Here is a 26150-nt window from a genome sequence, read left to right as displayed (position 1 = left end):
TTTAAAGGGAGGAGAGAGGGAGGACTGTTTCTTGGCTCACAAACTGGAAGGCAAGGTAGAGCTGGTGCCAGCTGGAACCAGGGCCCCAGAGCTGCCAGGCTCATGGCCCTCAGCCTTGAATCTCTGCTCATCCCAGGGTGTTAGCTTCATTCTTTCATACCAGATCTTCTCCGCAACAATCTGTTGTTCCCCCAGCAACACCAGATACTCATTTTTACATGCATGTCACCCAGCACAGGGGAAATTCTTCTCTGCCTGCTCAAGTTAAAAAATCCCAGGGTGGGTTTTGGATCGGTCTGCCTTGGGTCATGTGACCATTCTTGATCCAATCACTAAGGCCAGGGCAGGCGATACTGAAGTTGGAGTGACCAGAGTCTCATGTTCCTACCCAAAGCCAGGGAGTCAGTTGCTCTGACTGAGTGGAAGCCACCCTCTGAAACTCATCATTTGAAGAATCATTGCCTGGGACAGGCAGGTACTATTAACCCCCCATTATAGAAAAAAAGACAGCTCCCTGTAGGACCTGGATTAGCTCTGTTTTCAGGGTGCCCTTCTATTCTAAGTGAGCATCTGTGGTCTAGTATAGGAGCGGAGCACACGTGGCAGATAGCATACCTGCCTGGGAGAAACAGCAATGGAATGGACCCTTTGATCTGGAGTCCCTCCCAGCTGTAACGTGGGGCCACATTTGGGCGTCTAGGCTATACTTCCTGATCGGGGTGCTTAGCTCCTGAGTTCATTGGTTGTAAACGACAGAAACACACCTCAAACGGATTTAAACCAAAAGATTAAACAGAAAACAAACAAACAAAAAGATTAATTCTGGTAACTGAGAAATCCAGAGGCTTCAGGTCCTGCTGGATCCAGGTATGCAACATCACCTGGGATTTGCCTTGCTTATATCCTGGTTCTATGTTCTTGGTCTTGGCTTTAGTCTTAGTCTTTGTCTTGGATAGGCTCTCTTGAGGTTGTGACAAAGAGGTACCAGGCTTACATCCAACCAACTTAGCAACCCTAGCAGAGAGAGAGAGCGAGCCTGTTTTCCACTAGCTCCAGCAGGAAATCCAAGAGTAGGCTCTTTCTAACCTGGCTTGGGTTATATGCCATCCTTGAACTGTAGCCAGGGAAGATACCTCACTCTGGTGGGCCAAACCTGGAGCCTCTGGGCTGAGAGGAGAGGAGAGGTGGTTTCCTAAAGGAAAGTCAAACTTTTTTACCAAAAGAAGTGAGGGAAGGGGCATCTAAGCAGCTGCCGTCCACGAGAGCCACCACTCAACTTCTCTCCCAGTTCAGCAAAGAAGGTATCCCCTGGCTTGCTGCTCTGTCCGTCCCCTCGCCAGTGTCAGTTGTGTGTCTCTCCTCCCTTTCTAGAAGAATATGTACATACCTGCTACTTGCATCTCTCCCTGAATCACCCTTCAGAACCATGGATTCATAAACCGTTGGGCTAGGAGGGAGCTCATTGATCTTTGGGCCTCCTGTTTGTATTACAAATGGTCAAACCATGCCCCAGAGAGGAGCAGTGACCTGGGCATAACTGCACAGTGAGTTAAGGTAGAGGCAGGGCTAGAAACAGGTTGTTGGACTTCAATTAAGTGATGTTTTCTTCCTCATACTCTAAGTAGAAGTCAGTGACATCAGGTCTCCCTTCCAAATACAAAAAGCATCCCTAATAACAGCAATGATAAATTTAAAACCAATTAATATTTGCTAAAGACTTTGGGATTGGATGTTCAGTCAAGAGAATAAAAACAAGAGAGGTGAGTTTATCATTAACCAGACTTAGCATTTCCTAGTCAAACACCAACTATTCCCTGGCCCCGGGGAGGCCCTGTCCTCTGCACAAACTCCTGGCCAGTGTATTATTAGCCAGTGGTCTCCTTAGCAAAGGCATGCCGGAATGAGGGAGGACTTCAGACAAATGCTCCATGGCCACAGAACTCCCTTTCTCAACAAGATTTACTAATAACAAAGTTTCATTCACACCCTGCCCCCCTGCCTATCCCTCTCTCTCTCTCTCTCTCTCTCACACACACACACACACACACAGACACACACACACACACACTTGCCGAGCTTGGGGCTTATCCTCAAGCTGGGGGTAGCTTTGTTAGTGCTGAGTCGAATGGAAGACTCAAGAGTTTTCTTTCTGTCTTTTCCATGAATCATGTGGCCCTAGTCCAAGGCCTTTGGCCCATGTCAGCCTGGGGAAATCTCTGAGCTCACTCAGATTTTCAGAATCCAAGCTGCTTCCTGCTGGGCCACGGTCCAGCTCATTGCTCCTCCAGGAAGCCGAATCTCCCTGGGACTCCTTCAGCCCTCCATCTCCTCTGGCACGGTCGACGTGGCAGCCACCTCCTGGCTGTATGGTCTCGATTAGTCATTCCACCTTGGCTCCATCTCCCTTCTAGTAACTTTCCACCCACACGATCGCCTCCCCCGCCCACTCCCGCACCTTCCTGGGTCTGGCCGACCTGGGAGCACATGCTCACTCGCTCCCTCGTTCCTTCACCATCACTCCAGTCTCTGGAACACGCACCCACTCACGAAGCTCAGCAGTGCTGAGGAAATGTTCTCCCTGAGGAACCCCTAGGGAGAAAGTGTTTTCGTCTCCCAAGGGTTTCGGGGTGTCTGCCTGATGCAGCCTCTGCAGTCGCCAGTGGTCATCAGTGCCAAATTTGGCCAGAAAAAACACATCAAGTAAGATAAGAACTGACAGGTGCCATTGGATTTAGTCATTAAGGGGTCACTGGTAACCGTAGTGAGCGCGATTTCCAGAGGAGGGAATGGAAGGGAAGTGGAGACGGGGTGGGTGCTGAAAGGAGGGGGATGGGATGATGGAACTGGAGAGATCTTACGAGAATGTGGCATCTGCAGAGGCCTCTGAAGGAGACTTTGACAGGCAAAGATAAATAGGCATGGGGGCAGACTGGTGAGGTCATTCTGGGTGAAGGGAATGGCATGAGCGGGAAATCAGGAGGCATGCGCAGCTTATCTGGCCTTGGAGTAAGTCCCTTCCGCACTTCTGCAAGGTTGGTGGACACTGCAGCAGTGTCCTCCGAGAAAGTTTCCAGCTTTGGGTTTTTTTGGTTTACTGTGGCCTGGGGCTGGTGACAGGGCTTAGGCCTTGGGGGCTGAGGGTTTGGGAGCTGTTGGGACAGCCTTAGGAGGGCGTCAGCAGCCCTGGCTCAACTCCCTCCATAGAGAGGAAGGCGGCAGGGCCAGGCCCTGAGTGGGTTTAGCCCTGCCTTCAGAGCCTGTTTCCTGGGAAGAAGATGGCGTCTGCTCGGAGAGTCTGGTCTAGACTCTACAGCAGTGGTTCTTAGAATGTGGTGTCCACACACCAGCAGCATCTGGAAAGGGCAAACTCTCAGGTGCGCCCCAGATCTACTGAATCTGAAACTCTGGGGGTGGGGCTCAGAAGGTGCGTTTCTGACAAATTCTCAGGTGATGCTGCTGGTCAGGGACCACCCTTTGGGAACCACTGGCTTAGAGGCACCATACTTTCCTTTTCCCTTGAGTAAGGGGGAGCGCTGGTACTAGCAGGACCGGCCTGCTCTGAGTTTCCACAAAGTGGTGGTCAGGACTTACTCGAGGCTGCTACACCCTGGGCTGAGGCTCTCCCTGGGAGGGGATGCCTCTCCTGAAGACAAAGAAATGAGGTTCCAGGACTGGCACTAGGGCAAACCTCCTCAGGGTCATGGCAGGTCCTTGGCAACCTGCTTAGTGGCCAAGGAGGTAGTCTGTCTCTTTGCAGGTGTGTAACCTTGGGCAGGTAACCAACATCTCGCAACCTCAGCGTCCCCACTGTGAAGTGGATTTACATGGACCTCAGTTGCTTTGAGGATCCGTGAGTCACCACACGTTGCGTACCTGGCTCCTAGCAGGACTGCATAGTGCACGAGTGGTAGGACTTAATGGCACTTTCCTCCCCCTTCCCACAGTGGCGCTGTCCAGCTGCCTGCCCTGTCTTCTGCCATCTCACATGCTACAGGGCCCAAGGGTATTTCCTGGACTGGCAGATCATATTGGCCTCAGGGCCCTTATTTAGTATTAAATGTCCCAGCTTCTCTTCCACCAAAGATCCCCATCTCCCAGCTAGAAAATGTCTCTTGGTTGCTGCCAGGAGAAAGTCCCAATTCTGCAGTCGGGTTCTGCTGCCCCGGGCCCTCTCCTTCCTGGCCTGAGCCATCTGTGCTAACCTGCCAGGCTGCCGAGTGGTCCCTCGCGTGATAAGTTGAACAGGCAGTCTAGACAGTACGTGATCCTCTCTGCATTTTTCTCCCAGGGAGAGCAGGATGCTGTCACCACCCTTGTGATGGGGGGTGTGTCCAGCACCAGGCGGCCCTGGGAAGTCACAGGGCAGGAAGAGGGTTGCTCCACCCAGTGTCTGCGTTCCCTGTCAGGTGACACTCCCGTGCAGTGAAGCTGGTGACGGGGATGTCAAATGGAGCAGATCCAGACAGAACCTGCGGCATTCATCTGGGACGGGAAAGGGAAAACAACCTCAACAGGGCTTGTTTCTCTTCTCCGGGGAGCTGCCTAGGGCAGAGTCTCTGTTCTCATCAGGGACCACTCTGTAGTCCCGATTCATTTTGAACCAGAGCTTGAACTTGATTGCTCTACACTCTCCTTCTGAACAATGAAAACAACTCTTCCTCCACCCCTCACCCCTCTCCGCAGCCCCTCTTCCTTCCAGCACAGCTAAGCTTCTCCTGTTGTCTCTATACTTCCTCACGTCCCACTCCCTCCTTGGTTCGCTGATACCCGGCTTCTGTGCCCATCTCTCCTGACACTGCTCTCACCTAGGTCACCAGGGAGCCCTGAATTGCTAGGTGCCAAGCATCCATCTCAGTCCTTACTGAGTTCTCTGATGCATCTGGCACAGCTGATGGACCATCCCTTCTAGAAAAGCTGCCCTCAATTTCCATCGCACCCCTTCCTGGAAGCCCTTCAACCACTCAGTTTCTTCTTTGTCTCCACCACGCACTCCTCCTTCTTCTCTCAGCCTTCAGGGATGCTGACCCCAGGGCCCTGTCCTCAGCCACTGCTCTTCTCTTCCAGGGCAATTTCCTCAGTGAACTGCATCTGCCCCGTGGCTTCAACCTGCACTCAACCGAGCCCTGGCCCAGACCTCTCCTCAGAGCTGCTGGCCCTTCTGCCCACCTGCCCAGTCCACAGTCCACTTGGATGTTCCACAGGCATCTCAAACCCAGCAAGTCCAAAACTGCACTGATGAGTTTCCCCCAAAGCTCTCCTGTGCCCGTGCTCCCCTCCCTTGAGAAGTGTCCACCTCTTATAGAAAATTATAGGAGCAAGTGAGAAATTAGAAATGGAGAAAGAAGAAAACAAAGTTTCCACAGTCCCAGCACACAGAAGCAACTACCTTGACTATTTGGGTCTATGCCTCCCAGCCTTACTTCTATGCTTTTAATATTCCATTTTCCCCACTTAACATTCTAGCATAAGAATGCTCCCATGTTATTACTAATTCTGTATAACATTATTTTAAAGCTATTTGGAACAGATAGCACATTCCAACTGTACAAAAGGGGATTTGGTAGAAAGTAAATCTCCCTCCCACCCCTGACCCCCAAGTCATCCAGTTCCTTCCCCAAGGCAGCTGCCATTCCTGGTCATTTGCATATCTGTCTAAGGATATCTGTGCCCACACAAGAGCACCTGCAATGCCATCCACACCTTTTTTACTCATAAAGTAGCACACCGTGCACCCTGTTCTACACCTTCTCTTTTTTCATTTATTTTTAAATTTTTTAATAACTTTATTTATTTATTTATTTATTTATTTATTTACTGAGTTGGGTCCTCGTTGCTGCGCACGGGCTTTCTCTAGTTGTGGCGAGTGGGGACTACTCTTCGTTGCGGTGTGCGGGCTTCTCATTATGGTGGCTTCTCTTGTTGTGGAGCACGGGCTCTAGGCGTGCGGGTTTCAGTAGTTGTGGCACGTGGGCTCAGTAGTTGTGGCTCGTGGGCTCTAGAGTGCAGGCTCAGTAGTTGTGGCGCATGGGCTTAATTGCTCCGCAGCATGTGGGATTTTCCTGGACCAGAGCTCAAACCCGTGTCCCCTGCATTGGCAGGCGGATTCTCAACCACTGTGACACCAGGGAAGCCCTCTTTTTTCATTTAACGGTCCATCTTGAAAATCATCCCCAAACTACTCATAGTGAGCTTCCTCACTCTTGTTTCCTGACTCTGAGTGCACCACTGCACAGCCACACCATAGGTTATCAAACTAGTCCTCCACGGAGGGACATTTAAGTTGTTGCCAGTCCTTGTTATTATAAGTCAGACTGTAACAAGGAAGTACGGGGAAGGGAGGGGGAGGCCCTGGGGAGAAGGAAATGGACATGAGGAAGCTTTGAAGGAGAAATTGAAGAGGCTTGGAGTAAGTGAAAAGCAGTCATAAGCCTGGTAATAGGAAACAGGGTGACAGGAGGAAATGCAGATGGCTGGTCCACAATGAGTGTCATTCAGAGCTCACTGGCACCGAGTGGAAGTAGAACACTAGAAAGATGAGGGCCTCTGATTCAGGCCCGAAGCACAGGAGGGAGGTTAAGGCCAGCGTCATGGGCCAAGGATTGAGCTCAGGGTGGAGGACGGACCCTGTGCTAGGAAGGTTCTGGGCCCTGAGCCAACTCCCAAAACCCTCACAACAACCTGAGAGGTAGTCACTTCCTCCCCATTTTACAGACAAAGAAGCAGGTGATAAAAAGTGGTGGACTCAAGTCCTGCTTCTCTACCATAGCCCAAGGGATGCCTGGGTGGGTGGTTAATGTTTAGAGAGGAACAGAGAGGACAGCTGCCTCCAGAGAGGCCCCATATGCGATTTCATGCACTGAATTCAGAGCTTCTTCCCTGACCCCGTCGGGTCTCTGAGTGGCAAGCTCTTGGATGAAGTGGCTGTCTGGGGCCTCCGAGGCCCTGCGTGGTACCCTGCCACCTATCTGCCTCTAACCCCAGGGCCTGTGCTCTTTGCTGGCAGGTTTTGCCCATCACTGTTTTCTTCAGCTGCGCCATGTCAGTTCTCTACTACGTGAGCCTCATGCAGTGGGTGATCCTGAAGGTGAGTTCTCAAGGTCCCAACCCCGGGCCCTCCCAGAATCACAGGCTGACAGGAACCACACTCTCCCAGAATGCCTTGCTCCCAAGCCCACACCCTCCCCAAATCCCCTGCTCTGAGGGCCTGGACCTTCCAGCATCCCCTGCTCCCCAGCCTCCTCTCAGAGTCTACTACCAACCAAACAACTTTTCACAGAGTCTCTTGTCATGTTACTAAGGAGAAATGGCGCCAAAATCCAGTGGGGTCTTTGGGGGAGGGAAGTTTACAGAACTGGGGCTGCATTGAGGAAAAGCGTTAGGGGAAAAAATAATTTATACCAAAAAGATCTTGAGAGCAGTGGGTCCTGTGGGCCAGACTTAGCTGATATAAATGTCAAATCCTGTGCTTATGTTCATAAAATCTGCTGCACAAAACCAGGATGCAGGAGACAGACAGCATTAGACAAGAGATTCTGAGGTTTTTAGCTGATTGAGCTCAGAATAAACCAGTATCATCAGGCAGCTACCAGAAGTGCAGCCTGTGGTTATGTTAAGAGTGCACAGTGCATGGCGTAAGGGAGACAATTATCCCCAAACCTGGAGAATGTGTTCAACCAAGGGGCTATGACAAACTTCACTATCAGTGGGTTCAGTTTGAAAGGGCCTGAGACCATACATTCCATAGAATGGCTGAAGGAAGTAGGGATGAAGGGCCAAAAAAGAGAAGGCCAGTGTGAAGGAGGTCACAGGTAGGATTCTAAACACTTACAGAAGGTTAGGGAAAAGGCAGCCTGAGAGGAACCTACAGTGGAGAGAAATTCCAGGGAAGCAGATTTCATGTTGATTGAAAGAAAGAACTTTTTTTTTTTTTTTTTTTGCGGTATGTGGGCCTCTCACTGTTGTGGCCTCTCCCGTTGCGGAGCACAGGCTCCAGACGCTCAGGCTCAGCGGCCGTGGCTCACGGGCCCAGCCGCTCCATGGCACGTGGGATCCTCCCGGACCGGGGCACGAACCTGTGTCCCCTGCATCGGCAGGCGGACTCTCAACCACTGCGCCACCAGGGAAGCCCGAAAGAACTTTTTAATACAGTGTTTCCCAAAGCCTTTCACAAAACTCTAGTTTCACAGCAAGTTAATAAATGCTACTAGGTAAAGGGATCCCATGGTCAAATTATTTTATTTTATTTTTGGCCATGCCATATGGCCCAACCAGGTATCAAACCCGCGTCCCCTACAGTGGAAGCGCAGAGTCTTAACCACTGGACTGCTAGGGAAGTCCCTTGGTCAAATAATTTTATGAAACTAAGCTAGACACCAGGCTAAACAAATTTAAACAAGTTTTGTGCAGGACTTCTCAGAGCCTTTAATAAACTGGTAAGTGCTGGTCATCTCCAAGGTATGTGTGTACAGCAATTCTCAAATATATTTGACCAGGGAATCCTTTTATCATGCATGATAAGCCCCCATCAATGGAGGTATGGAAGGAGAAGATGAATGGACCTTTGGGGAAATGTAGGTAAGCGAGTTCTACATGGGTTGGGAGTTGGAAGGAAGACTTTTAAGGTACTTCCACCCCTGACTCTCTCTGTCCCTGGGGCTTGCTGATACCAATCCACAAAGAGCACCCTGCTTCCTTCTAGATCTCCTGGCTGATGCAGGCCACCATGGGCCCCATGGCCACGAAGACCCTGAGTGTGGCTTGAAACATCTTTGTGAGCCAGGTCAGTATTGCAGCCTTCTGCCCTCAAGGAGGGCGGGTGCCCTGGGTCCCTAGAGCTTTGATTCAGTCAGCAGAAGAGCCAATCAAAACTTCTCCCAGGGTCAACAAAGGCTGCTGCCCTAGGGATGCTCCATTTGGGGATACACTCCTTGCCTGGGTCATGCCAAGGAGGATAGTATCTCCCTGGCACCTCCTACCACCCTAGGCCTAGGCTGTCTTCATCAGCTTAGAGACTCACAAATCCTACAGATGGAGTCCAATGTTCTCCTTTTTTTTTTTTTTTTTATGGTACGCGGGCCTCTCACTGTTGTGGCCTCTCCCGCTGCAGAGCACAGGCTCCGGACGCGCAGGCCCAGCAGCCATGGCTCACGGGCCCAGCCGCTCCGCGGCATAATGGGATCCTCCCGGACCGGGGCACGAACCCGTATCCCCTGCATCAGCAGGCGGACTCTCAACCACTGCACCACCAGGGAGGCCCTGTTCTCCTTTTACACATGCAGAAACTGAGGCTCGGGGCTGGGAATGCCTTGCCAAGATCCCACAACATAAGCCAGGACTTAGAATCCAAGTCTTCTTCTTCCTGGCCAGGGTTCCTTCCACAACATCAGTTTGTCTTTTTTTCCCTCCCTCTTTCTGAAAATGTATTTTCCAATATAAGTGTGACTCTGAAGGGACTATCAGTCCTGAGTCCCTTTCAGAAGGCCAGACCCTCCTAGGGGTAAGACTCTGGTGACTGTTCCAGAATCCTGGCCCATCTGCCCAACATGTAAGTCACGAAAAAACATACTTGCCAAAGTATGCCATATTTCACTGGGCAGTTTAGGAAACTTTGGAGAATATTTGCATCTTCCTTGCTATGATGCAAATGTGTTGATTTCAAAGGTTGTTTTTTTTTTAAGCCAATTAAGACAGATGTGCTCTGAGATAAATAGTCCAAAATCCCACAGTTGTTCAAAATGAGGCAAAAGAGAAAAAGATATTTCAGTATCAGCATTTATTTTATATAAAATGCTGCAAATGTAATCAATGGTTTTTGCTGAGAAAATACAAATCTTAGGTGAATGTGACACGATAACCGGAAGAGCTCCAAAGGCGAATTAACTTTTGCGGGGACGGGGAGACTTCAAGGATTAGTGGTATTTCAAGCTCAGTGTTGGCAGGCCTGGGCCCTGTTCTCTTCTCTGGCCACAGTCTGTCCCCAGGGGATTGCCCCAGCCCCATGGCTTAAATACTTCCTCTCCCCTAAACTCCAGTCTGCTATATATACAACTGCCCCCTTGACCCTCCACTTGGATATCCTTAGATAATTTACTAGGCAAGTCCAAACAAGCAGAACCCTTGATTCCCTCCCTCAACACACCTGCACGTCTCCAAGACTTTCCCTTCTCAGTAAATGGCAATGTCTTCGATGAGGTTGTTAGACAAAAGTCGAGGAGTCATCCTTCCTTCCTTTGCTTCCCTTGCTCCCAGCTGCATCCAGTCCATCAGCAAGTCCTGCCAGCTCTGCCCCACATCACATTCCAGACCTGCCCTGCTGCCCTTTTTCTTTTTTTTGCTACGAGCCACACTTGTCTCTCACCTGGACACGACAATCACCTCCTCTCTGTTCTCCCTGCCGCCATTGCTGCCCTTACCCATCCTTCACACACAGGCTGGAGTAGCCCTTTATTTATTTATTTAAATTATTTAATTATTTATTTATTTTTGGGCCGTGTGGTGTGTGGGATCTTTTTTTTTTTCAATTTATTTATTTTTGGCTGCTTTGGGTTTTCATTGCTGTGCGCGGCTTTCTCTACTTGCGGCGAGCAGGGTCTACTCTTTGCTGCGGTGTGTGAGCTTCTCATTGTGGTAGCTTCTCTTGCTGTGGAGCATGGGCTCTAGGCATGTGGGCTTCAGTAGTTGTGGCTCACGGGCTCAGTAGTTGTGGCTCATGGGCTCTAGAGCACAGGCTCCATAGTTGTGGCACATGGGCTTAGTTGCTCCGTGGCATGTGGGATCTTCCCGGACCAGGGCTCAAACCCGTGTCCCCTGCATTGGCAGGCGGATTCTTAACCACTGCGCCACCAGAGAAGCCCAGCATGTGAGATCTTAATTCCCTGGCTAGGGATCGAACCTGCGCCCCTGCATTGGAAGCGCAGAGTCTTAACCACTGGACAGACAGGGAAGTCCCCTGGAGTGGCCCTTTAAAAACCCAAGTCAGATCATGCCTCTGCCTGCTGAGGTCCACTGCTTACCCTGCCTTGTCCATCTGCCCTCCACCTCCCCCATCTCTATCCCTATTCCATAGCACAGTCTGGAACACAGTATGTACTATAATTATTTATTGAATGAATAAACGAATGGCTCCAGGCTTCCCCACGTGCCCTGAACTAAACACGCCATCGAATGCCCCAGTTCCTTTCTTTCTGGCAACTCCCATGGCTTCACTAAACGTTCAGGCTTGGAGTTACATCTGCTTCTGGTCCTTTGCACGAACAGAGGTAATTCTTTGAACCTCTCTGACCTTCTGCTCTCCTGGAACGTGGAGACGACCACTTCTTTCCTAGAAGGTTGTAAGTGATGAGTGTGAGGGGCCTAGCTGGGTGCCTGGACGTGGGAGGCACTTGACACAGGGGAGCATTATCAGGCCCAAAGGAAGGGCTGGGGGTCCTTCCACAGAGCTGGGCTGATGCTGAGGTTCACAGAGGCTCAGCCAAGTACAGACTCTGGTCCTCACCCCACCCTGCTGTCTCTTCCCCTGGGGTCCCCAGTCCTCACTGTGACCTGCTCACTCCCAGGTGGAGAGGGTATGCCCCAAGTGCCCGTGCTAGCCAGACCAGCTCTGCTTGTTTGACATCTTTCCCGTTTGCAGACTGAGGCTCCTCTACTGATCTGGCCCTACTTGGCAGACATGACACTCTCTGAAATCCACGTTGTCACAACCAGAGGCTATGCCACCATTGCTGGCAGCCTGCTGGACGCCTACCTCTCATTTGAGGTATGCAGAGCCCTCCTTCTGCTTGCTGAAAACCAAGAACCTGAAACCCACCTTTGTGGGAGCCCCACACAGCTCCTGGCCAGAGCGACCTGGGGTCTTCTCTCATGGGCTATGTCCTAAACCAGGGCTGCTGCGATGGTGGGAGGAGAAGCTTCACCTGAGTAAGGCAGGCCAGGTGGGCTGGACCATTTGGGTTTCTCACGTGGCCAGTGGGAGCAAAGGTTTCCAGTATTCTGCTTACTGAGGCAAAGTGCTAAGTGTTTTAATATCCCCATTTCAAGGATGAGGAAATTGAGACTCAGAGAGTAAGTGAGGTGCCCAAAGCTAGGATTTGAGCCCAGATCTGTCTGACTCCAAAACTCAGACACACAGTCCCCCACCTAGGCCACCCCTGGAGCTTTGTCCTACTCTTCCTGTAACCCGTCCTCCCACCTCCTCTCCTTTACACCCTCTCTGGGCACAAGTCCTTCCTCTACTCCTAAATTATTACTTGTGCAGCTTTCTGAGCACCGTACATTTCTAAATCAAATTCCAGTGGTATGAATCAGGCCCTTAAACCAATCACAACACTAGTGCATGGCAAGCAGAGATGAATCTTCAATGTGTCCCCTACAAAGTGCCTGGTAAGAATGCATTACATTTGTGTAAAACACTGTACTTGTTTGTGTTTTCACATGCAAGTCTTTCAAGATCTTATTTTTTCCCCTTAAAATATCGAAGAAATTCTTGCTTCTTACAGAAATGAATAAAGTAAAAAAGAAAAAAAAAAACACTTCACTCCCACTTCCCATGGATAACTGCTCTTACTAGATGAGAACAGCAGCGCTCAGAGTGTCCTCAGTGGGCCAGCAACGACACCTTCACCTGGGAACTTGTTAGAAATACAAATTCTTGGGCCGCTCTGTAGACCTGCTGAATCAGGAATGCTGGGGATGCGGCCCAGTGTCCTGTAGTGTAACAAGCCTTCCAGGTGATTCTGATACTCAATTTGGGAACCACTGACTTAAAATATGTCATTCCAGGTATTTCTGTGTAAAAAGTCATTTAAGTACATATAACTGAATATACATATACTTGCTTTTTTTTTTTTTTACTAAAGATGAGGTAATTCTATTCACACTTTTCTGCAACTTGCCTTTTTCTTATAAAATTCTGAGCATGACATGAGATCTGAAAGTGTAAAGGAAAAAGTTGACAGAGCTAACTAATAAAAATGAAAAACCTGGGCTTCCCTGGTGGCGCAGTGGTTGAGAGTCCGTCTGCCGATGCAAGGGACACGGGTTCGTGCCCCTGTCCGGGAGGATCCCACATGCCGTGGAGCGGCTAGGCCCGTGAGCCATGGCCGCTGAGCCTGCGCGTCCGGAGCCTGTGCTCCGCGATGGGAGAGGCCACAACAGTGAGAGGCCTGCGTACCGTTAAAAAAAAAAAAAAAAAGAAAAACCTCTGAAAGGTAAAAAATCACAATTTTTTAAAAGTTTAATGATGATCAAGAAAGAAAAGTTCATAACTTATGTTTCTTCTCAAGGATATGCAAAATTTTACATGCCTCTAAACGGCAAGGCTGCAGGGCATTCATATACTCTTTTTTTTTTTTTTTTTTTGGCTGTGTTGGGTCTTTGTTACTGTGCGCAGGCTTTTCTCTGGTTGCAGCGAGCGGGGGCTACTCTTCATTGCAGTGCGCGGGCTTCTCATTGCAGTGGCTTCTCTTGTTGCAGAGCACGGGCTCTAGGCACACGGGCTTCAGTAGTTGTGGCACTCAGGATCAGTAGTTGTGGCTTGTGGGCTCTAGAGCGCAGGCTCAGTAGCTGTGGCGCACGGGCTTAGTTCCACGGCATGTGGGATCTTCCCGGACCAGGGCTCAAACCCGTGTCCCCTGCATTGGCAGGCAGATTCTTAACCACTGCGCCACCAGGGAAGCCCCATATACTCTTCATGGGAGTGTAATTTGCTCTAACCTTTTTGGAAAACACCTATCAGTCAATTTTAAAAATACTCCTCTTTGATCCAGTTAGGAATATTATGATACAGAAATATTTTCACAAGTGGTCAAAAGATGCAAAATTCCAACATTATTTGTAATAGCAAACAACCCAAGAAACATAAACGTAGAGCAGTAAGGGAATGAGCTGGGTAAGTTCATCCGTGCAACGCACGGTCACTCAGCCCCTAGGGTGAGGTGGGCCTCCCTGCGCTGGTTTGGAGAAAGGCAGCCTTCCTCTCCCAGGGCCCAGGCTCTCCTGATGCTGTGTGTGAATGGGTCGGGGGATGAAAGAATGACCAGCCTTGGTCTCAAATTCCACCTGTCTTTCTCATCTCTGTCCTTGAGGATGGCCAAGGGGATGAGGTAACCTGCCCCTCAGTCCCTCCTTCCCTCAGGACCCCTGGGCCACACCAGGAGCCTCAGCTCCGCATACCCACAGAGCTGTCTGGGCAGGATGGCTGCTGCCTAGAGACTTTTCAAGAAGGCCCCTTGCACTCTGAGGCTTTGTCTTCTCCGCCCAGCACGCTCCACCTAGAATTTTAGAGGTCATCTGGTTTGCACCTTTTCTCACCAAGGCCTAGGAAGGACCCATCAGAGCTGATGCGTGCCACCCCCCTCCCCCATACCTCACCACCAATTGATTTCGGAAGGAATTTGATATTTCAAAAATGAAAACTTGATACTTTGTTCCTGAAACTTTTCATGGTGGTGTATTGGGGGAGGGGTTGCCCTGCTATCTTCGGGACTTAGAGCCTTTAAATGTCTTAACCTTGCTTTGGGTCCCACAAGCCAGTTAAAAGAATGGTATTCTTTCTATCGCATAAGCGTCATTACCATTACTTAAGACTAAAGTACTGGAAGAACTCTCTCCCTTTTCCACAATCGCCTTACAGCTCAGCCTCCTTTCCTTCCCTGTCTCAGGCCAGAGTCCAGGCCCAGCCCCAGGCAGGCGGGCCTTCCCACTGAAGGGGCCTGGTACCCACTTCCCTTTAGCTCTACAGAATGTGCAGAGGCCACCAGGATCAGCCAAGTGGTCGCGGGTCTCCATCCAAACCTCTGGTACGGAAGCCCCAGGCTACCACCATAGCTGGCCTGGTGAAAGGCATCTAGTCCACCTTCCTTCCCTCCTCCCCTCCCGCCTCTGGATCTGCCCCCAGGCTGGTCACAGAGAAGCTCTCTTCTGCCCCCGCCTGGCTCTTGGCCGCCACTACAGAAGCCCCCAGGCTTCCTCCCACAGCCCTTCCCATCCTCTGCCCTCTCTCCTTTCACGCCCTCTTCCAGGCAGTTCCTCACTGTATCTTGGGCTCTGCCCTTAGGCCCTGAATTCCAAAGAGAATCCCCCCTTTCTCTCTCCTCCTTTCTCTTTGATGCTCAGCTTCTGGCTGCCTCTTCCCTGAACCCCTCCTATTGCTAAAATCTGGATATTTCTAGATCTGCGCTGTCCAACACAGCAGCCACTAGCCACACATGGCTATTAAGCCCTTGAAATGTGGTCGGTCTGAAATGAGATCTGCTGTGAGACTTAGTAGGGAAAAATCAATTAATATATTTTATTGATAAGTTTTACATTGATTACAAGGGTAGAAAGATAATATGTTAGGTATATTGGGTTAAATTAAATACATTAATGAAATTAATTTCATCTGTTTCTTTTTACTTTTTTAATTGGCTGCTAGAAAACTTAAATCACAGTTGTGCTATATTTATATCAGACGACACTGGTCTAGACCTTCTCCCTGGTCTGAGGTCCCAAGTGTCACTTGACTAAATCCTTTCACTGTGACCTCTACATACATGTCCCTTTTCAGTGTGTTTCCCAAAAACTCTAAGGTAGGCATGAGCTCTCTCTGCTAAAACCCCAGAAACTGGCTCCCTACCCACCCCTTTGGCTCGGGATCATTGTGAGAAGAGATCCAGATGTGTGCCTTGGGCTGTGAACACAGGATGGGTTGAGGGGATGGCCACTGATGTTTCTCAATCAATTGTGCAAGAGTGGGAGCCCCTGGGACAGGGTCTGGGAGGCCCAAGCAGGGCCAAGTAAGAGTCAACCACATGCTTAGTTTCTACACCTGTAAAATGGGTGGAATTACTGCCCACCTCACAGCAGTCTAAGAATTAAATGCCATAATAAACAGAAAACACCTGGCAAGGGACTTCCCTGGTGGTCCAGTTGTTATGACTTTGCCTTCCAATGCAGGGGGTGCAAGTTCGATCCCTGGTCAGGGAGCTAGGATCCCACATGCCTCACGGCCAAAAAACCAAAACATAAAACAGAAGCAATATTGTAACAAATTCAATAAAGACTTTAAAAATGGTCCACATCGGGCCTCCCTGGTGGCGCAGTGGTTGAGAGTCCGCCTGCCGATGCAGGGGATACGGGTTCGTGCCCCGGTCTGGGAGGATCCCATATGCCGCGGAGCGGCTGGGCCCGTGAGCCATGGCTGCTGAGCCTGCGCATCCGGAGCCTGTGCTCCGCAACGGGAGAGGCCACAACAGTGAGAGGCCCGCATACCACAAAAAAAAAAAAAAAAAAAAAAAAAAAAAAAATGGTCCACATCAAAAAAAAATCTTAAAAAACAAAGAAACACCTGACATGGTGTTGAAAAAGTGGTTGTTCTTTCTCTGACATATTAGGGTCAGAAGTCCAGCCTTCTAAAACTGGCCCATTTTATGCTTTGGAATGTCTGGATTTATTTCCTTTCTCAGTAAAGACCTTTTTGAAAGTTCACGTGGATGGCTCCTACCCTCTATCCCTCTTCACATAGGACACCTTTGGGTAGACGAAGGAGGGCCTTGGGCAGGAGTGGGCCCTGTCATGCTGGGACAGAAGGTGTTCCTGACCTGGTGTCTGGACTCAGCGCTGGGGAATGTCATGGTCCTGAGGCATAACTGGCAGCAGAGAGGCCGTGTGTGGGCTGACCCAGTGCCCCCGGGAGCCCTGCCAGTGCAGGACTCAGCCCTTTCCAAGATGAGCAGGAAATGACTGCCTGGGGCATTTGAGGCAGTGGCCACGAATGGTCCATTCAAAGGACAGTGTCCAGGAATGTGCAAGGTGTGCCCCCCACTGAGACTCGAGTTGACAAACCAAATGTAGCCTCCAAGCTGGAGGAAGGGGGAGGATCCTGGCTGGTGGAGGGGAAAATCCCAAGATTCCAGATGTGGTATTGTGCCCGCTGGAGATGGGCGGCTGAGGAGGAGGTCAGCAAAGTCCCAAAGCTTGGCCTGGAAAGTCCAGAGAGGACACCTGCCTGAGGCTGGCTATTTCCATGAGGAGCAAGGCCTGCACACCCAGTGGCTGTGATGGGGGCACGTGGGAGGTGGGTGCTGGAGCTGGTACACATCTTAAGTGGTTTCTGCTTACCACTGAAAGGAAATAAAGGGGTTTAAAAGAAGGAGGAGGATATTACAAGACTTTCAGAGCCTCAGAGGGTCTCTGAGGTCTGCTTCCTTATCAGTAGTTCCTGGTACTTCCATGGGCTTCTTTGGCTGTCTGCTTTATTCGCCTGAACATGTAGCTTAAACTTACCTCCCCTCCTTTTGTTCCTTTTTATTTAAAATTTTAAAACTACAGTTGATTTATTACAAACTTTAAGAAGAAGTCTATTCTACTTTTCTGCTTATAAAAACAGTATATATCATGTGGATGTTTAGAAATATACAGAAAAGCTGAAAGAAAAGAAAATCACTCTGGCCCCACTAGCCAGGGACAGACAATTGGTTGACATTTTGGTGTATTTCTTTCTGATCTTCTTTTTATGCATAGTTGTGGAGTTTGTTTTTTTCCCTATCATTGTGGTTATGCTCTATATGCAAGTATGCAGGCATTTCTCCACATTATTGTGAAGCCTTGGTAACCATTGTTTTTGATGGCAGCTTGACAATGCATAGCCTTCCCCCCATTGTCAGATGTTTGGGTTGGTTCTAATTCTCCCATTTGGTAAATAACACAGTGGTGAAAAAGTGTTCCATCTCTGTGAAGAGAACAGGGAAGCAAAGGGTTTGGGACCACAGTGATGATGAAAATTCAGGAAGGGAGAATCCCTGGGGGGTCTGGCAACTCCATCATCTTGCTGTGAGGGCTTCTATAACGTGGCTCCAGGAGACCGACCCAAGGTCAAAGGGTGGGTGTTGTATGTTGTAGGGGCAGATTTCCTTAGAAACAGCTCTCTGACCACAGGAGTAGAGGTGATGGGCTGCCTTGAGGTGGTGAGTTCCCTGCCACACTAAGTGACCGGAAGGATCCTCTAGAGGGAAGACTTTCCTTTACTACGAGGTCAAATTAGGTCACATCTTGGATCCATTCCAACTCTCAGGTTCTGTGAACTTTGTCTGAAACCATCACAAACCCCTCAGCCAATGATGAACCAGCCCTCAGATCAGTGGTCAAAGAGAGACAGCCTAGAAAGGGAGGAAGAACCTTGAACTTGGAGCCGAAAGACACGACGGGTCTAATTCCTTCCCTTCCTTTATTTTGGGCAAGTCATATTTAACCCTTTGGGGCCTCAGTTTCCTTGTCTGTCAAGTGAGATAACAGTACTTGCCCTGCCTAACTTCCTGAAGTCCTGGGGGAGGTGTGGGAATAGAAGATTCTGTGCATACAGCCTGTGACCCTCTACACATAAAACGTATTACTATTATCAGTGACAGTGACAGCAGTACCGATGATGGTGATATACCAGCGGGGTAGAGTACCATGTCCTCCTGCTGCCCTGGGCCACACTTCTTGGCCTCCACATTTCCTGACATCTCTCTATAACCCTCATTCTCACTCTTGCAGATCGATGCTGCCTCCTTAATTGCTGCCTCTGTGAAGGCTGCCCCTTGTGCTTTAGCCCTCTACCCGGACATGGAGGAATCCAAGTTCAGGGGTGAGGAAGGAGTGAAACTGACCTACAGGTGAGCACAGCAGGAGGGTCTGCAGAGAGGGGAGTGGGGGGAGGGGCAGAGACAGGAGCAGAGGTGGGGGCAGCAGCAGGTCCTATTTTCTCTGCCCATCTCTGTCTTTCACCAAGCGCAGCCCACCTCCTCTCTCTCACTGCCCTGGTCGCAGCTTCACTTGTGAAGATATAGACTCCAGTTCTCGCTTCTTATTTTCCAGTCTCTGACCAGCAGGAAACATGGACTAGTCAAGGCATGGGCAAGTGACCTGGCTCTTGGGGATGTGCCTGGTGTGTGTGTGTGTGTGTGTGTGTGTGTGTGTGTGTGTGTTGAGGAGGGTCGTGAAAAGGTTCCACACCACTTTCTCTACATGCCTTGAGGTCTGATCCCCAGTGTCAATCGCATTGACATGTTGAGCACTGTCCTTGATTTCACTCACCTCCTGACATCTCTTTATCATAGTCTTAGCAACCTTTGTGTAACATTTAATTATTTAATTTATTTATTTATATTTGCGGTACGCAGGCCTCTCACTGTTGTGGCCTCTCCCTTTGCGGAGCACAGGCTCCGGACGCGCAGGCTCAGCGGCCATGGCCCACGGGCCCAGTCGCTCCGCGGCACGTGGGATCTTCCCGGACCGGGGCACGAACCCGTGTCCCCTGCATCGGCAGGCGGACTCTCAACCACTGCGCCATCAGGGAAGCCCTAACATTTAATTCTTAAAAAATGTTGAAAGACACGACTTTTGACAAATGTGCTTGTGGATACAACGGGCATCCCCAACAGCACAACTTCCTGAAGGTCTAGAGCAGCACTGCCCTAGAGGAATATGAGTCACACCTATAATTCAAATTTTCTAGTAGTCATCTTTTAAAAAGTAAAAAGAAGCGGGTGATTTTAATAAAATGTTTTATTTAACTAAATATATCCAAAGTATTGTCATTTTAACATGTAATCAATATAAAAATTATTAATAAGGTATTTCATATTCTTTCTTTTTTTTTTGGACTCAATCTCTGAAATCTGGTGTGTATATTTGCAACAGATTTCAATTCAGATCAGCCTCCTTTCAAGTGCTCAAAAGTCATACATGGCTAGTGGTTTCTGTCTTGGACAGCATCTGTGCTAGGAGTCTGGGTCTTATCCTAGTGCTTGGGCCAGGCTCTTTCTCTCTCTGGTCTCAGAGGGAAAACAAGGACCACTGGCTCTGAAATGCTCTGTCCAAGGTTCCTCTTTGAGCCTGTAGGGTTGGGAGCCCTGCTGTTTGTGGAGATAGGCCAATAATGATGGCTCTTGATCCCATCAACAGAGATGCTCAAAACCTCTTAGAAGGGCTTCCCTGGTGGCGCAGTGGTTGAGAGTCCGCCTGCCGATGCAGGGGATGCGGGTTCGTGCCCCGGTCTGGGAGGATCCCACATGCCGCGGAGCGGCTGGGCCCGTGAGCCATGGCCGCTGAGCCTGCGCGTCTGGAGCCTGTGCTCCGCAACGGGAGAGGCCACAACAGTGAGAGGCCCGCGTACCAAAAAAAAAAAAAAAACCCTCTTAGAAGCAGCTAGCAGTGGGGCCGCCATGTCCGTGAGGGTCGTGACCAACATCGCAGCCAACCTGATTGCTTTCCTGGCTGTGTTGGCCTTCATCAACCCTGCCCTCTCCTGGCTGGGAGACATGATGGACGTCCAGGGGCTCAGCTTCCAGGTACAGTTCCGGCCACCCACGCAGCCTGTGGAGGTGGTGGTCCTGGTCGGTGGGTGATGGTGGGTAGACACCCACAGAGCCCAGGCCAACCCCAGTCCCAGCCACTCCTCTTGCCTCATGCCTAGGCTCATCTGCTCCTACATCCTGCGATCAGTGGCCTTCTTGATGGGCATGGCCTGGGAGGGCTGCCTGGTGGTGGCTGAGCTGCTGGGAATGAAGCTGTTTCTGAACGACGGGCGCCGAGAAGTGGGCCGGTTCCAGGAAGCAGTGGATCTCTGTGAGTGTACCTTTCCCCTCCCTGGGGCAGGGGGCGATGCAGCGGCTGCCCTGTGGGCCCGGCTGAGACACACTGAGGGGCTGCTCAACCTCCCACATCCCGTTGCCCTGGGCAACAAGACAGCTTCAGAGGCCATCTTTCTCAAGGCCTCTTAGGAGGCTGAGGTTGAGAAAGAGCCCCGTTGGAGGTATCTGAGCTCCAGCTGTAGACAGGCCACCATCCTGTGCGGCCCTGGGCCAGCAACTGTACCTTGCCTCTTCTGTTGGAAAACAAGTGTAGAACCTGCCACTCCTACCCCGAAGGAATGGATGGGAGCATCTAATGAGCTAAGAGAGTAAAACAGGGAGACCTCACCACCACATTCATCTTCAATATATTGGATTCAGTTCAGGGGTTGGTTTCTTCTGTTAAGACTTATTTATCTATCTATCTATCTATCTATCTATCTATTTATTTATTTAGTTGCAGCACGTGGGATCTTCATTGCCCCGTGCGGGATCTTCGTTGCAGCATGCGGGATCTTTTTCTTTAGTTGCAGCATGTGGGATCTTTTAGTTGCAGCATGCGAATTAGCATGCAAAGTCTTAGTTGAGGCATGTGGGATCTAGTTCCCCGACCAGGGATCAAACCGGACCCCCTGCATTGGGAGTGCGGAGTCTTAGCCACTGGACCATCAGGGAAGTCCCGGTTAAGACATTAAAAAAAAAAAGAGGGCTTCCCTGGTGGCGCAGTGGTCGAGAGTCTGCCTGCCGATGCAGGGGACACGGGTTCGTGCCCCGGTCCGGGAAGATCCCACATGCCGCGGAGCGGCTGGGCCCGTGAGCCATGGCCGCTGAGCCTGCGTGTCTGGAGCCTGTGCTCCGCAACGGGAGAGGCCACAACAGTGAGAAGCCCGCGTACAGCAAAAAAAAAAAAAAAAAAGCTTTCTAAAATGAAACTTTCTAAAAGAATAACAGCTGTATGTAACATGATTGAGAATGACAAAATTACCCATCATCTTGTCATCCCAAAATTACAGCTATTATAATATATAATATAATTATAATTAATTATATTATAATAAATATAATAATATAATATATAATTCCATTATTTGGCTATCATACACAATGCTGAAATGAATAGCTTTTTGCACAGAACTTCTCCTTCCTCTCTGAGCATTTCTGCAGGAGCTTTCCCAGATGTGGTATGACTGCATCACATGGCACCGATCCTCGTGTGGTTGCTGCCAGTATCTTTCCCAAGGGGTTGTAACAACTGAAACCGCCCCAGCTGTGCCTGTGAGCATTGATTTTACCACACACTGAACAGGGCTGAGTAGCCTCTTAAAAAAAAAAGTTTTGATACGTTAAGGGGCAAATAATAGTTCATTGTTTTCATTTGTTACTGGGTTACTAGGAACTTTTAACATAAAATTTTTTTCTTGCCTTTTAAATTATATTTTTAATTGTAAAGGAATGTACTCTTCAGTTAAAAAAAAAAAGTTTGTATGGAGTAAAAAGCCCACGTTTCCCCTCACTCCTCATTTTCAGCTCCAGTATCACTCCCTTCTCTAGAGATAGTGGGTGGTATGTGCCTTCAGGATCTTTTTAAAGGAACTTCATTCCTTCAGCAAGTATTTTTTGACACCTCTGAAGTGCCAGGCCCTCTGCTGGGTACCAGGGATAAAAAGGGGAATCCGAAAGACATGGTCCCTGGTGACATGGAACTTACACCTAGTGAAAGACACGAGCAAAACGCAAGAAAGCAAAGGAATAAAAAATTTTAAAACCACAATTTGTGGTAAGTTCTATGATGGAAACAATAAGAGGAAATAGGGAGGGGGTCTTCCTTGACTGGGCTGGTCAGAAAAGGCCTCCCTGAGATGTGGTTATTAGGCCAAGACTTGCAGGGAGGAGGAGGGGCCAGGAGAAACTGGGAAGAGCATTCCAGGCAAAGAAAGAGACATATGTAAAGGCCTTGAGGTTGAAAAGCACTTGTTTGGAGAGCTGAGAGGAGAGCAGTGAGGTTAGAACAGGTGGTAATTGTAAAAGAGAGTGACACAGGCCGAGGAGCAGTAGGAAGTTACTGAAGATTTGACTTTTGACATTTTAAGATTACTTGGGCGACTTGGGAGGGTGATTGTAGGTGAGTAAGCAGAATGCAGGTACCTTAATACTTTTTCATCAATTTGTATAAACTCTGTGTGTTATAAAGATATTAACCCTTTTCTGTTACATTTTCTACATATATTTTTCCTAGTCTTTTTTTCTCCCCTTCATTCTGTATTCAGGGATTTTTTTAAACACAAAATTTACACCAAATCTTTGCATTTCTTCTATAATATCTAAATTTAGAAAGTTATCTCCATTCCAAAAATCTGGCAAGGGTTAAATTCCTGAAACAATATGGTGAAGTAGTTAAAATCATGCACTTTGGAGTCAGACAAAACGGAGTTCAAATTCTGACACAGCTGCATTTTTGCTGTGTGAACTTCCTCAGTCACTTCTGTGAGCCTCAGTTTGCTCCTCTCCAAAATGAGAGTAATAATATTATTTTGTAACAATAATAATTATTCTATATTTCCTATTATTTGATGTTTAAAATATTCATATTTATCTGCTTCAGTGATTTAGAATTAATTTTTTATATGGTGTGAGGTATGGGTCTAAGCCAATCTTTTTTTCCAAATTGTTCCATTTTGGCTCTTAACACTTCTAAGAAATTACACAACCGTTCAGAGCAAAAGGGAAAGAGAATTACCTTGCTTAAATACCTCCCCTGTGCCTGGTACTTCCTGTACATTAGATGATCTTTATGACAGTCTTTCTAGGCAGCTACTATTATTCCCACATTCCTGATGGAGAAACTAAAACTTAGGAGGCTATCAACTTGCTCAACCTGAAATAGGCCGAGACGAGCCTGGAACCCAAGCCGACTGGGCTCCGAATCCCTCCCTCTCTCCACTGGGCCACCATCCTGCTCTTTGGGCATGACAACACCTCAAAGGACCTCAGCCTGAGCGCATTCTCCATAAACAAAGGTGCGGGGCTGCAGCATGTCGGGAAGGGCCGTTCGCCCACTGCTCCTGGGGACAGAGCTTAGTAGGGCCAAAGTGAGAGGACTGGGCCAGCCTGAATCATACCCAGAAAGGCTGGTAATTAAGGAGATTCAAGGGCAGATGAGGAGGGGGCTATGTTTGTGAGGTTGTGTAGCTTGAGTTGACTTAGAGGTAGGTGTGCATGGCTGGAAAAGGGCAGCACCGAGTGCTTCAAAGGGCAAAGGCACATAGGCAGTGGGTGAAATTAAGGCCAGGGTATGGGGTGGTTTGAGCAAACTCCCATCCCATCTGAGGGAAGCCCCTCCCCGCTCATCTTCTGTCTTCTCAGGTCAGAGCAGAAATATGACGTTTGCCCTCTGTGGATTTGCCAACTTCAGCTCCATTGGGATCATGCTGGGAGGCCTGAGTGAGTCCTATAGGGGCCTCTCGGTATCCTGGAGGGTCGGGGATGGACACTAGTCCTGGCTCTGAGACATTTCTTGGGGATCTGTAGGTCTCATTTCTCCCATTAGTCTAAGGCAGAGCCTGAACAATGTGGCCATGGAGCTTCCTCCCAGCCCTGGCATTTCATGATTTCTCTGCTGCTGAGGTAGCCCAGGAGGTTAGCACCTTGGCCTTGTAGGCCTAAGCCTGGCTCAGGGCTCTGGGGAGGGTCGGGAGGTGCAGTGGTGACCTGCCCACTGAGGCTTTAGTTCCCATACCCACAAGGGACAGGCAAGCCTGGTGCGGCCTAGGGAAGAAGGCTCTGCACAGCTCTCAGCTCTTTACAAAAAACATTTCCACCCCCTGCAGTTCCCTGCCTGGTGGTGTAACCATCCTGTTTTGCTGAGTCTTGCAAAAGTGAATGATGGCCCAAGTCACTCAGCTAATAAATGGCTGCACCTGTGTTTAATCCCAGGTCTGCCTGACTCCAAACTCACGTTCTTTTCCTACACTTGCCACTGATGGCATGGGGGGAGGTGTGGAGTGCTACCTAGGGGCCCGACTCAGGCCAAGGAGGACTTCCAAACTCAAAAGCATCAGGAGGACAGCGTCTGTCCCTCTGGCCACCCAGAAGAGAAAGGGGTGTCAGCAGATGCAGCCGGAGGCACAGATACAGGCAGAGAGGCATGCTGAGTCCTGGCCCTGAGCACTCCTGTCTTCTTGCAGCCTCCATGGCCCCCCAGCAGAAGAGCAACTTCTCCCAGATCATGCTCCGGGTGCTCTGCACGGGGGCCTGTGTGTCTCTGGTGAATGCCTGCGTGGCAGGTGAGTGCAGGCCTGGTGGGCTCAGGACTCAGAGCCCTGACTCTCCAGCTGGCCCTGGTCCGGGGCCAGGCACTGGGGCTCTGGCCTCTCTGGAAGTCCTTGGGTGGGGTTGGAGGGTAGTGAGGGGCTGGGCCCTGCCCACCAGCTGCTTTCCCTGCACAGGGATCCTCTACATGCCCAGGGGGCTGAGGTCGACTGTGTGTCCCTCCTGAACACGACCCTCGGCAGCAGCAGTTTTGGGGTGTACCAGTGCTGCCGCCAGGCCTTCCAGAGGTGAGAACCTGGGCCGTGGGGCGGAGGGACCCTGACAGTGATGGGGTGCAGGAGGCCCGATTTCCCGGCGGAGGCCTTTGGCACCAGGGCAAGGGATAGAAATGTCATGGCTGTGGCTGATGTGACCAAGGGAGGAGGAAGTGGGGCTTGAGGACCAAACTTAGAGATGAAGTTTGGACCAGAGACACAGAGCAACTTCCCCAAAGTTGCACAGCCTTTCGTGGCCAGCAGAGCCAGGCCTAGAGCTCAGACTGCAGCCTTTGCTTCTTTTTGGCACCGACCCGGAGTTCACCCTAGAGGCCCTGGACAACTGCTGTTGATTTTATAATCACACGATCTGTGCATAGCGGGGACAGAACATCTCTGTGCCTTCTGGAGGCTCTTCTTCCCCAGGAAGCAGCTGTCCCCATCGCTCTCTCTCCAGGCCCACCCCCTTGGGGAAGCCGCAGGGCTTAGACCCACCTCAGTCATAAATTGGGAAGGGTGACAGGGTGAGTGGGCAGAGTGGGTGCATAAGTAAATGAGGGATGCCCCACTCGTCACCACCTTTCTGATCTGCCATTTCCTGCCTCCCCAAGTATGAATTCTCAGGGCCACCTCTGCCTCTTCTCTCCTCTCTATATCCAAACAGCTCCCTGCTCTTCCCTATACCCCCTGCCCTGGGTCTCCCCCATTCACCCTTCCCTTCTGCTCCAGGGCCCTGAGCCCTGGCATTTCAGCTGATTCCTTCCCCCTCCTCTCTAGGCGCTGGAATCTTGCTGTGGTTTAGCCCCTGCCAGGCAGCTTCTCCTGGAGACCCCTTCCTCTACGTTCAGAGACTCCCCACTGCCTTCCTCCAGAGCACTTCCCACACTGGAGTCCTGTGGAACACTGTCCCACAAGGTATGCAGAAGTTTCCATGATCCACTGCGTTTGGGAAACACTAAGCTAAAGAAAGTTAGGGGTTTTTTTGTTTGTTTGTTGTTTGTTTACTGTGGACTCATAAGTTTGATGTGGGTATAAT

At 49.9% G+C, this 26150-nt stretch overlaps 1 protein-coding gene across 1 annotated transcript in view; it reads left to right on the top strand.

Moving 5' to 3' along the window:
* The window catches only part of SLC28A1 (solute carrier family 28 member 1), a gene marked incomplete at both ends in the record, with an annotated part of 48319 nt that extends 22403 nt beyond the window's left edge, over positions 1-25916 (top strand). The window contains 13 exon segments of the mRNA XM_079699066.1: positions 7004-7084; positions 8699-8758; positions 8762-8779; positions 11630-11755; positions 18514-18632; positions 18849-18904; positions 20161-20314; positions 20435-20586; positions 23955-24032; positions 24776-24874; positions 25037-25054; positions 25057-25147; positions 25892-25916. Coding sequence (XP_079555192.1) covers positions 7004-7084; positions 8699-8758; positions 8762-8779; positions 11630-11755; positions 18514-18632; positions 18849-18904; positions 20161-20314; positions 20435-20586; positions 23955-24032; positions 24776-24874; positions 25037-25054; positions 25057-25147; positions 25892-25916 — 1077 coding nt within the window.
* Positions 25917-26150: the final 234 nt, after the last annotated feature.

This window comes from Hyperoodon ampullatus (assembly GCF_949752795.1).
Source record: "Hyperoodon ampullatus genome assembly, chromosome: 3".
Taxonomy (NCBI): domain Eukaryota; kingdom Metazoa; phylum Chordata; class Mammalia; order Artiodactyla; family Ziphiidae; genus Hyperoodon; species Hyperoodon ampullatus.
This window is presented reverse-complemented; position numbering and strand designations above follow the sequence as displayed.